At 50.8% G+C, this 11,781-nt stretch overlaps 1 protein-coding gene across 7 annotated transcripts; it reads left to right on the forward strand.

Moving 5' to 3' along the window:
* Positions 1 to 241: 241 nt before the first annotated feature.
* Positions 242 to 11,393, forward strand: LOC118917781 (asialoglycoprotein receptor 2). 7 transcript variants are annotated; one of them, XM_036895965.2, is made up of 9 exons: positions 262 to 580; positions 792 to 999; positions 5,175 to 5,294; positions 5,463 to 5,555; positions 6,096 to 6,167; positions 6,395 to 6,481; positions 6,564 to 6,709; positions 10,642 to 10,748; positions 10,982 to 11,393. In XM_036895965.2, the coding sequence occupies exons 2-9, from the start codon at positions 933 to 935 to the stop codon at positions 11,145 to 11,147; spliced, it is 858 nt and encodes a 285-aa protein (XP_036751860.1). In that variant the 5' UTR covers positions 262 to 580; positions 792 to 932; the 3' UTR covers positions 11,148 to 11,393. The 7 variants fall into 7 exon arrangements, with proteins under 7 accessions (XP_036751863.2, XP_036751860.1, XP_036751859.1 ...); XM_036895964.2 differs by having other exon boundaries at positions 268 to 580; positions 866 to 999; positions 5,460 to 5,555; XM_036895962.2 differs by having other exon boundaries at positions 269 to 580; positions 744 to 999; positions 5,460 to 5,555.
* Positions 11,394 to 11,781: the final 388 nt, after the last annotated feature.

The following is an 11,781-nucleotide window of genomic DNA, read 5'->3' on the forward strand; positions in this document are numbered from 1 at the left end:
GGAGCATGAAGCGAGTGAGCCCAGAGCTGGGGTGCCTGGTGGCTGAGCCAGCAGGAAGCTGGGGCCTGCGCTCAGATGCCGGATTGGGCAAGAGCAGAGAAACGGCCCCTCTGATCCTGGTCAGGGATATTTGGAGACACCAACGATTCTGGGAAATTCGGTGGCAGGAAGTGGAAGGGGGAGGGGCGGAGGGGAAACAGCCATTTGTACCCGGCCCCCTGGCCTGGCCCCCTCCCAAACCCTGCAGTGTGGCCTGCGGTGCCGGCATGTGGGTGTTGCGGGGACATACCAGGAGATCCCCTTTTCTGGGAAGAACAGAGAGAGTCCTGTCCCCCACCCCTCTTACGCATGCCTGAATTCCAACCCCATGTCCACTTCTATTTACTGTCCAAAGTCCCGGGGCAGGAGATGCCAGGTTAGAACCACTCGGGACAGTCAGGACCAGCCAGGACCAGCCCCCTCTCCTCCTCTCCCCCCTCCCAAGCGCCACCCACCGCTTCTCCTGGCTTTCACCTCTCCTTTGCCCTGGGGCCTGGGCTGCCTGAAGGACCCAGGAGTCAGCCCTCCATACCTTTAACAGGTATCCAAAGTTGGGGAGGCAGGTGGGACTGGGGATGTTTGGGATTAAAGAGGTCCTACTTCAGGGACAGCGGGGCTGGATGGGAAGACTTGCAGTGGTCTGGACCTTGAAAGTTGGCAGAAGGCTTCTGGCCATGTCAAGACCCAAGCAATCTCCCCTGAAGGGATGGGACCCAGCTGTGTTTCAGCTCCAAACCCGCCTCTAACTTCAGACCTAACCTCAGCTGTTGCCTTGACCTACCCTGACCCTACATCCAACTCCATGGTCAACCTGCACCTGAATTAGCCTCTTAGCACCAGGCCTGAGAGCAGCCTCAACCCGGCCCAGGTCCAGCTCCCACCTCACACCCAGCATGGCAAAGGACTTTCAGGACATCCAGCAGCTGGACTCCGAGGAAAACGATCACCAGCTCAGTAGAGGTGAGGGGCCGGGCATTCGTGGACACCATCCCAGGAGGGAAGAGCCATTTTGGAGAGATGAGGGTTCAGTGTCTGGGGCTTTACTCCACCTCTGTCTAGCTTCTGATCTCTCTCTGTCTCTCTGAGGTCTCTGTTGCATTCACTCTGTGACAGACACTGGGCCCCTCTAGATGTGAGGTGTCCAAAACCTCTGCTTGCCTCCTGACCCCACCTTTCTCTCCACTCCCAGAGCCCCAGGAGAGGGTGTGCACTCAGAGGTGAGGGAGCAGCTGGGAGCTGGAAATGACTTCCTCTTCTCTTCCTTCCAATCTGAGCAGCATGCGCCGTGTGTGTGTGTGCACGTGTGCGTGTGTGTATGCACATTTATGTGTGCAGGGAAAGCACATTCAGCCAGGAGAGGGTGCGTGCATGTGTGTGTGTGTAAAGGAGGATGCGTGGGTGGGAGAATGGGCACAGAGAGATCCTGGAAGATATCCACTCTCCCCCAACCTCCTGCCTGAATCCTTTGGTACCAACTCTTGACGGAAGGTCCCAAGTGTCTGGGAAATGTCTTAAAGTAAGAGAGATCTGAGCGGCTCCAGGTGGATGGGCAGGAGCCAGGGGTGCGGGAGGGGGTGTCAGGTGTGTGGGTGCTGCTCCACCAGGCTCTGCAGAAACAGGAGGTCTTGGGGCTCCGATCTCAGGGAGGGGGATTGGTTAGCCTGGGCTGGGAAGAGGGATCCCCCACTCCTGAGGCTGGCAGACCAAGGGAGGGCTGGTGCTGTTACAGGCAGGGTGGGAGCTGGCAGGGAGGAGCAGCAGAGGGCCAGGCACTCCCACAGCTAGCCTCTCCCTTCTGTGGGTAGCGGGCTGGCAGGCCTTGCCACCAGGCAGGAAGCTACACAGGGCAGGTGCCATGTCTCGACCCCTCCCCTCTGCATCCTCTGCCCCTGTGATGCCTGGTATGCAGTGACACTCAGAAATGGTTTGGGATATTGTCGAATCTTCTGGGGCCAAGAGGATTCAGAGTTTAAGCAGGAGGCTTGCGGGGGCAAGAGGTTTTGGATGTCATGGAAACAGGCACTCACTCAACAGGCCTGAGAGACAACAGCATAGGGCAGGTCCGAGGAGGTCCAACCGTCAAGGCATTTCTCTCCAGCAGCCTTCCTGTGGGGTGACATCTATCACCTGCCTACCCAGGACCATCTGCCACTCTTCCTACCACTTTATGTGCCTGTTGTTTTCAGCAAATTTGGAAATGTTTTGGCCATTGTTTCCTCAAATTTTTTTTCTGCCTGCCCCGTCTCCTCCTTCCTTTAAGGACTCCAATTATGCATATGTTATAGTCTCACTGCTCACCAATGCTCCTCCCTCCCCTTTCTTTTGGATTCTTTCTTTTTCTTGGTGTTTCTTTTTATATAATTATTATTGCTATGTCTTTAACTTCACCAATCTTTCCTTATATGTGTCTAATCTTCCATGAATTCTGCCCAGGGTGTTTTCATTTCAGACATTAATTTTTATGTCTGGAAGTTCAACTTAGGGCTTTAAAATACTTTCCTTGATACTCTACTTAATTTTTTGAACATGTGATAGTCATGATACCTGTTTTAACATCCTTGTCTACTAATTCTAACATCTATGTCAGTTCTAGATTAGTTTTGATAGATTTATTAACTTCCTCATTATTAGCTATGGTTTCCTGCTTTCTTTTTATGTCTGGTAATCTTTGATTGGATGCCAGGCATTGTGAATTTTACCTTGCTGTGTGTGGGATATATTTGCATCCCTCCAAATATTCTTGAGCTTTGTTCTGAAATGCAGTTAAGTAACTTAGAGTCAATTTGATTCTTTTGGTTTTGCTTTTATGATTTGTTAGGCAGGTCTGGACTTGGGTACTCTACCCAATACCCTGTGGGTTATGAGTTTTCCAGTCTGGCTGGAGGGAATAGGCACTGTTCCCAGCCCTGCTTGAGTGCTAGGCACTGTTTTCTCCTGGCCTTGGGTAGTTTTCCTTACATATATGTATTGATTACTACTCAGCTGATTGTTGACCCTCTGCAGAGCTCTGGGATTCTCTGTTCAGTCTCTCCTCTCTGATATTCTGTCCTGAGAACCCTAACAACTTTGGTCTCCTCAGAATCTCAGCTCCATCTCCTCAATTCAAGAAGTCTACTGGGTTCTGCTTGGGTTTTCCCATTGCCCCTTGGCCTGAAAACTTTCTCCCAGCAGTAGGCTGGGACAGCTGTAGCACTCATCTCATTTGTCTGTCTCTCAGAGATCATTGTCCTTTGTTGCCTGAAGCCCAGGTCTTAAAAAATGTTTCTTATAGTTGTCTGTTTTTGGTTTTGGTTGTTTCTGCAGGGAGGATAAATCTAGTTCCTATTATTTTTTAACTTTCAAATTTGCTTAAGCAGCACTTTATATGTTTTAACTCAGGTAATTCTCAGAGCATTCCATTCAGGTAGCTACTATTCTTACCCCCATTTTTTTTTATTGTGGTAAGAACAATTAATATGAGAGTTACCTTCGTAAAAAAGGTTTAAGTGTGCAACAGTGTGTTGTTAACTACAGGCACAATGTTGCACAGCAGATCTCTAGAATTTATTCATCTTGCATAACTGACACTTTATACCTATTGAATGGCAATCCATTTCCCCAGTGTACTCTCAATTTCTGTGAGTTTGACTATTTTTAGATACTTCATGTAAATGGACATGAGAAAATTGAGACACCTGAACAACTGGCCTAGCCAGTGGCCTAGCTGACTCAGCCACCACACTTAGCTTTTGGGGTAGAGGTGCAGAGACAGGTGGCTGAGCTGACCCAGAGTTGGGGGTTATAGTCATAGGTTGGGTTGGGAAGCAGAATAAGGGCCTACTGCCTGGAAAGTACTGAAGAAAGAAGTCAGGGGCTCAACCATGAAGTCCTAGCTGGTGGGGAAGACTGTGGTCAGGAAGAGCTCTGGATGGAGAGAAACACAGGGCATCAGGGAAGACTGTGGGAAGGTGAGAGGCAAAGGCGTGGGCAGTGGGGGTATTCAAGGCCTGGCCTCTCTGGCTCAAGATGGGGTCCTGAGTGTGGTTGAAATGGAGGAAGGTGACAGTCATTGGTGTTAGGAGGTCAAGAGTTCTGGTGTCCAACTCAGGGTGGTGACAGGAGATGAACTGGGGAGGGAGATTCTGGGCCCCTGACTGAGCCGCCCTAGGATGTGAGGGCGCCTGCGTGTGCTGGCAATGAAGAGGGAGGGAAGGTTGGGTCTGAAGAAGAGGAAGCATTTTGTTCACAGGCGGATGGAGCAAAAGCAGGAGCTGAGGGCTGGGAGGGCAGCCACTGCTCCAGGCCTTTAAAGCCAGCTCTGTGTGTGTGGAGATGTGGGTGCATGCATGCGTGAGAGTGCATGTGGGTGTGTGCTCTGGATATGAGAGTGTATGAGCAAATGTGCGTGTTACTGTGTGTGAGCGTGAGAATGTGTTAATGAGGGTGTATGCTCACTCGTCATGAGCCTAAATGTCCTGTTGCTGGTGACCCCATCTATGTGATTGGTCCCAAAGTGAGGATCCAGGAATGGAGCAGTGATGGGGGAGGAGGTATGGGCAGTGCTAGGGCCAGTGAGCGTGTGTGCAGCCATGAGTGTGAGGGTGAAATGAGAAATGTGTGTGTGTGTGTATGTGTATATATGCTCAGGGTTGATTGAGGGGAGGAAACAGTTTCTGTGGCATGACTGAGGGCTAGGGGAGAGGGCTCACAGTGGGACAGGGTTCTGCGGGGTGCAAGGGCAGAGGGCAGTGGGAGAGAAGGCCCTGAAGGGTGGGAGGTGAGAGAGGATGGGGCTTGGAGGGTGTCCCTTGGGGAATGGAATGGCCTGGACTGAAGGATCCCAAGGGGACTGGGGGGCAGATTTTCTAGTTTGGGGCTTGTCCGAGGGGCCCAGGCGTGAGAATACAGGGCCTGCCTCTAGGACGTTGGGGTCCAAGATTGGGGCTTTGCACACAGATGACATGAGTATTGTGCACATGTTCATGTGTGTGCAATGCCTGAATGCTGGAGTCAGAGCCCCCTGACTCCCCTGACAGCTACCCCCATCTTTCCTCCCACCCACCCGGGCTGCACCCCACAGACTTCTGCTCCCATTATATTTGCTCTCTAGCTCCCCCGTCCCAATGCCCCTCCTCCTGACCCCCCTTCTCTCACAGGGCTGCCTCCTCCCCAGCCCCGTGTGCTACAGCGCCTCTGCTCCAGGCCTCACCTCAGTCTGCTGGTCCTGGGCTTCAACATCCTGCTGCTGGTGGCCATCTGTGTGATTGGGTCCCAAAGTGAGAGTCAAGGGGGCCAGCAAGGAGGGGCAGCTGGGGGGAGGGGTTATGGGCAGTGCTGGGGCAATATGGGGTAGTGAGGGGGCCAGGGACATGGGCGATGATGGGGCTTATCATTCGGGAGGCAGCCCCCTCCACTTTGTCCCGTCCCTCTCTCCTGACAAGGAGCCCTACTGCAAATGGAGCTGTGGACCCTAAAAGGAACTTTCAGCAACTTCTCCTCCAGCACGCTGGGGGATATCCAGGCTCTGAGCTCCCACGGTGAGCGGGCATGCCCCCAGGGGAGGGTCTGGGTGGGCCATGTGGGCGAGGCAGCAGTTTCTCACACAGGTGTGCTGGGTCACACAGTGTTTGGGGTGCTGGGTGGATAACCCAGCCAGAGGAGCTAGGCAAGGCCTGGGACGCTGCTCCCTGGGCTGAAGGACCCTGGAGGAGGAACAGGCGGGGAAGAGGATGGCGGTTCATGCCAGGTAGAGAGAACCAAATCCGTACCTGCCAGGGGGAGGACACTGCCCATTCTGCGACTGTAAACACGTCTGGGGGCAGCGGTGGCTCAGCGGGAGGCGTGGGGCAGGGAGGCAGGACGTGCCAATGAAGTGACGCTTTCTTTTCAGAAAGTGGGGACCTATGGAAGGGATTTAAGCAGGGGAGTGGCCTGAGCAGGTTTGTGCCCAGTAAGCCACTGTGACAGCACAGGGACCAGGCTGGGGTAGCCCCGGGGTGGTGCTCTGGTGGGAGAGGCAGGACGGATGTCAAGGAGGCAGAATGGAGGGAAAACGGTTTGGCTTTCCGCTTTTGCAGGAGGCAGTGCAGGTGACAGGCTGACATCTCTGGAAGCCAAGCTGGAGAAACAGCAGCAGGACCTGAAGGCAGGTCAGAGCCGCTCCCTTGAGTGAGTGAGTGAGTGAGTGAGTGAGTGAGTGAGTGAGTGAGTGAGTGAGTGAGTGAGTGAGTGTGTGTGTGTGTGTGTGTGTGTGTGTGTGTGTGTGTGTGTTGCGCGCGTGCCTTGGGCTTCCCCAGCCAAAGGTGAAAAGCGGTGCGGGAGTCCTGGTGGGCGGGGCACCCCACTGCCCGCACCGCCTACCCTCCCTGTCCCCTAGATTATGCCGCCTTGCTGCTTCACCTGAAACACTTCCCACTGGATCTGCGAGTCCTGGCTTGTCAGATGACATTCTTCCAGAGCAACGGTAGGGACGGGGGCTTCTCCAGTCCTGGTGTGCCTGCCCCCTCCAGCTGGCTCTCAGCCCTCTCTGCCCGCCGTCCCCTCAGGCACAGAATGCTGCCCGGTGGACTGGCTGGAGCGTGAAGGCAGCTGCTACTGGTTCTCTCGCTCTGGGAAGACCTGGCCCGAGGCTGAGAAGTACTGCCAGCTGGAGAACGCCCACCTGGTGGTCGTCAACTCCAGGGAGGAGCAGGTGACCTGGACCCTTCCTACAGGCAGGAGGGAACTCAGGAGTGCAGACTCTGGGAGCCTGGAATAGGCTCGCTTTGTTACTTTTTTAACCTAAGGAAGAGTCCAGAAGCAGAGGTCTAACAGAGCTCTGAGAGGTTCCCGGTGGGGCAGCCATTCCCCGTAGGCAATGGGAGATGGCAGCTGGGGGCTTGGGCGAAGGGGCGGGAGCCAGGTGAGCAGGCGAGGAGAGGCAGATCAGCAGCAGAAGGAGCTGATGGGCCGGGCTTGGTGGGGAACGCCGGGGAGGCTCTAGGAGCCCCTTCTTGCTGTGTGCTGGCCTTGGGATGTGGGGGTCAGTTGGATGAAAGGAACAGAATGGGCGGGATTCCCAGTGTCACACCTGCTGGGGGTCACTGGGTCCCTCCAAATCACTCCAGATCTCCCCTCCCCACTGCTGCCACCAAACCACAGCCCCCAACACCAAAGTCACAGGGAAGAATAAACCCATTACAATAGGTGGGGCATATTTTGGAAAAGGAGGATATGAATAGTAGCATTTCCCGAATCCTTACCATATGCCAGGCACTTTCGTGTATTCACTTCTGCAATTCTCCCAACTCTGTGCGGTAGGCACTCTCATCCCCATCTTGAGGAAGTAGAGACGAGGGACTGAAGATCAGGGAGGTTAAGTAACTTGCTGACCAACTAGTAAGTCAGGCGGAGCCAGGACCCAAACCCTCTCTACCTCCTCAGCCCATGCTGTCAACGAGTACATGTTACTAGAATGTATTTATCAAATGTACATATATTTGTATGTTATGTGTTTAATATATGTATATTTACATGGTGGAATGATTACAAACGTATTTTGCTTTACTGATCAGGTTGAAGTTGCCAATATCCAAGCAATGTTGGCCTATACGCATGTCAATTTCATGGGGGTCAACCTAAGATTTCAGTGCTCTGTGACTTGGCCCACAGCGAGTTCCTGATGGGTACAACTTCGCGGTGGATCGATTGTGCTTTCATCATTATGAAGTGAATGTCAGCATCTGGTTTAATGCTTTTTTGCCTTGAAATCATCTTGTGGTATAGATAGAATGGTCCTTGATTTTTTTTTTTTTACCTGCACGCTTAACGTAGCTCTGTTCATCCTTTCATTTCTGAGCTTCTTGAGTCTCTGTTTTAGGTTAGTGATTCTCAGCCTTGGCTGTGTCTTATAAGCTTTTAAACTTGAGGAGTTTAAAAAATATTGACACCTGGTCTCACACTCAAAGAGTCTGGGTTAATTCACCTTGGACTCATCTGAGTTACTGAGATTTTTAAAGGTTCCCCCAAGAGATGCTACTATATAACCAGGTCTAAGATATTTCTCCTATAGGTTGTGTATTAGTTTTGGTGTTGACTTTTAAAAATCTAATGAGTCTTTTTTCTCTTAATAGGTATAAATCTCATTTCCATTGATTTTTAATAAGTGTGTTTTATCTTAGTTCTTTTTTATGTTTATAGTCTTCTCATTTTCTCCCATTTGCTATGTGAAATGTGTCCTTTTTGTTTTCTTCCCTATGGTATTTTGAACGAGATGTAGCTTATTTTTGGGTATATTAGTGATTACCTTTGTCACTAAATAATTGGTTGAAATTTACTGGCTTCAAAAAAAATCAGTGTTCTATCCCTTTCCACATGAAAGATGAGGAAACTAACACATTATTACTCACATGCCTTATTCTTTTTTTAAAAAACTGGGGTGGAATTGGCATATAACGCTGTGTAAGTTTGAAGTGTACAACGTGTTGGTGTAATACATTTATATATTGCAATGTGATTACTACAGTAGTGTTAGCTAGCACCTTTATCATGTCACATAATTGTGATTTCTCTTTTGTGTTGAGAACAATTAAGATCTAGTCTTTTAGCATCTTTGAAGTTTTTAATGCCTCATTCTTGATCTCCTAGACCCCTTAAGTGCTTTGCCTAAATAGTTCGAATCTTTGCTATTTGGAATTTCATTAACTTCATCCAGATATATTTTGGTGCTCATTCTCTCTATAGTTTTGCTCTGAGGCCAGCAGAGTTCTTTTAATATGTACAGTTAGGTTCTCTAACATTTTAGATTTTCTTAAGTAATATGTCTGGATGTTGTTTGTTGTCCGCCTGTTCTCTCCTCGGGAACGCACCATCCAGCGGCGTCTGCCAAGCCTGCCCCCACAGCCGCCACCTTGTTGCCGTTCATGCCCATCTGTCTCTCTTTCCCTCTGCATTCTGGGTCCTTTTCTCATCTTCCATATCTCAGGCTTGCTTTTCTGCCGAGCTCCTGGGTTTTTTTTTATACAGCTCAAAATTTTCTCTTCAACTTCTGCCCTTTACTTATCACTGTATTATTTTTCTTCTTTGATATGTTCTTTGATATTTGATAGCATTCATCTCCTCTTTAGTTTTCATGAGGATGTAAAGAAATTGTTCTCCAATATCCCATGTTTTAAAACTTGCCTGCTTTTCAAAGTATATTTATCTTTCTTTTTAATATCACAGTTATTTCCTCCTCATTCTTTTTGTTTTTGCATATATTCCACGAGAATTTCCTCAGTCTGCCACTTTTGTGAATGGGTGCAATTCTTTCTTGCCTGTTATTTTTCCATGAATAGAGGAGATGAATTCTCCAGGACCATCTTTGGATCATCTGGCACTGTTCGATTCCTGCTCTCAGTCTTCAACACAGAGAGCTGGATATTGATGATTTGTGTTCTTCATTCAGATATTCAGCTTCTTTGGTAATGGGAAGAGGGCACTGGGGCAGCAGACAGAATATCTTGTCTCCAGGCACTTTTCCTCCAGTTTTGGTGACTCCTCTGAATCTGTGGAGCAGCCCCCCTCAACCTTTAAGGGCTGTCTCTTCATGCACAGGACATAGTCCTATTTCCAAGATTCTAGAACTCAAAAGTGCTATGTATCTGGCCTCAGATGAGGTGACTAACTGCAGTGTTAGTTGCGTCTCAAGAAAGTTAGAGTAGAATTAGGAAATTTCCCTCTAGATGCACTTGGAGCCCCTTCACTTGCAGGCCAAAGAACTGTCATTTGTGCTTGTGGATCAACTCATCCTTCCATTTCCTCCACCACCTCCCTGTGCTGCCCTCCCAAACCATGAGGCTTCAGCCCATGAAGAGCATATCTGGAAGAGAAAGCCCCTTGGGTGTTGGTTGTCCTGGAGGTGTGCACAAGTCCTGGGAGCTAGCCCAGAGGCCACTTTCAGCCCAGCTCCTGCCAGCTGGCTGGCCGGCCGCCCCTCACACCCAGGGCAGACTCCTGTTTTCAGCATGGACTGCCAGGCCCCACGTAGCCAAGGCATACCAGGGCTCTGGGCACTGGGTCCAGGCTTGGAAGCTCCAGGGCCTGGCAAACCTCTGGAAATGACAGCTACATTTAGAAGCAGGAGCAGGGGCAGATGAGAGGCCAGTGAAATCAAGACCCTTAATAAGTGTTGGGGTCCATGGGACCAGAGTCAGGATTCCAAGAGTTTGAGGTTGTGGGTGGAGATGGGGAGAGGACTAGAGTCAGGGTAGCAGCTGTGAGCTGGGAATGGAGTGGGGGGCATAGTGGGGTGGGGGACAGGGAGGCAGCGGTCACACACTCAGGCACCAGATTGACTTTCTGGGCTCTAACAACTATGCAAGTTCCTTAATCTCATGTGTGATGTGTGAACCGTTAGAGTGCCCAGTGTAGGGAGCTTTGTGAGGATTAAAGAGGATAATCCTTGTAAAGTGCTTAGCTTTAGTCCACTAAATGTTCCCTAAATAATATCTATGGTTACAGAAACAAAAGGCAAGGAACTGGTTGTCCTGAGAACTGATGCTTTAGCCTGGGGACAGACCAGGCTGGGGCAGGCTGAGGGAACCACAGCTAATGCCTGCATGGAGCTACAAGGGACTAGACACTTTCCTCCTGCCTGTTTTCCAGAAATTCATTGTACAACACACGAACCCCTTTCATACCTGGATAGGTCTGACTGACAGTGATGGCTCCTGGAAATGGGTGGATGGCACAGATTATAGGCATAACTACAAGTAAGTGGCCTCCTCCTTTCTCTCTTTGTTAGTTTGGCCTGGGGTGGGCCACCTTGCCTTTTGCGCCAGTACACTCCCACTTGTCCCTCAGGGACCAAATCCCCCAACCCTCTCCCCACCAGACTCCTAACCTCCAAGTCTGCAGCTTCTGCTCCCGGAAGGGCTCTCCTGAGGTGGGGGAAGGGCTGCTGGGAGGGCCGTGGTCAGAACCTGAGTTCTGCCTGCCTTCCTAGGAACTGGGCCGCCACTCAGCCAGACGACTGGCAGGGGCACGAGGTGGGTGGAGGTGAAGACTGTGCCGAAGTCCGGTCTGATGGCCGCTGGAACGACAATTTCTGCCAGCAGGTGCAACGCTGGGTGTGTGAGATGAGGCAGAATATTACCAGCCAGGGGCCCTGACCTGCAGGTCTCTAACTTGCCTCTCACCCTTGCCCCAACTCCAGCTGCTCTACTGGGGATTTTGAAGAAAGGAAGAATAGAGGTAGAGGTATGGGGAAGGGTTGAGCAGAGATAGAAGGGGGTGATCTAAGAATCTCAGACGCTGGAGAGACTGAGGTCACACCTCCTTCTGCAACTCAATGTACTTACTATAATTTTCAGCCTCCTCAGTGGTGTAGGAAAAGAAGAAACAAATACTTGAAACTCTTTGTGGACTAGTTATTGGGAACTGGGAAATGAAGGGTGCAAAGGGAAAGGAAGGGGTCTGGAAGAGAATAATATGAAGTCCTAGACAGTTGCTTCTTGACACCCACTCCCAAGGGACATGGTCAGGGAGGGGCGGGAAGAGGCTGGAGCAGAAACACTCATTTGAAGGCACTGGGGGATGGGGTGGGGAGGAGCCGCGGGGCTGGGACTGGAGAGTCTGCCCACCCCTTGAGGGGTTACCCACGGAAACAGCTTTCCTGCAGGGGTGATCTCCAGAAGAAGGTTCAGGGAATGCCCCGGCTCCCCTCTCAGCCTGGGAACCACGGACAGGGCTAGCAAAGGCCAGTGAAAAATGTTTGCCAAGAGAAAGGGATTCATAAGACCCTTT

This window comes from Manis pentadactyla, chromosome 4, assembly GCF_030020395.1.
Source record: "Manis pentadactyla isolate mManPen7 chromosome 4, mManPen7.hap1, whole genome shotgun sequence".
Taxonomy (NCBI): domain Eukaryota; kingdom Metazoa; phylum Chordata; class Mammalia; order Pholidota; family Manidae; genus Manis; species Manis pentadactyla.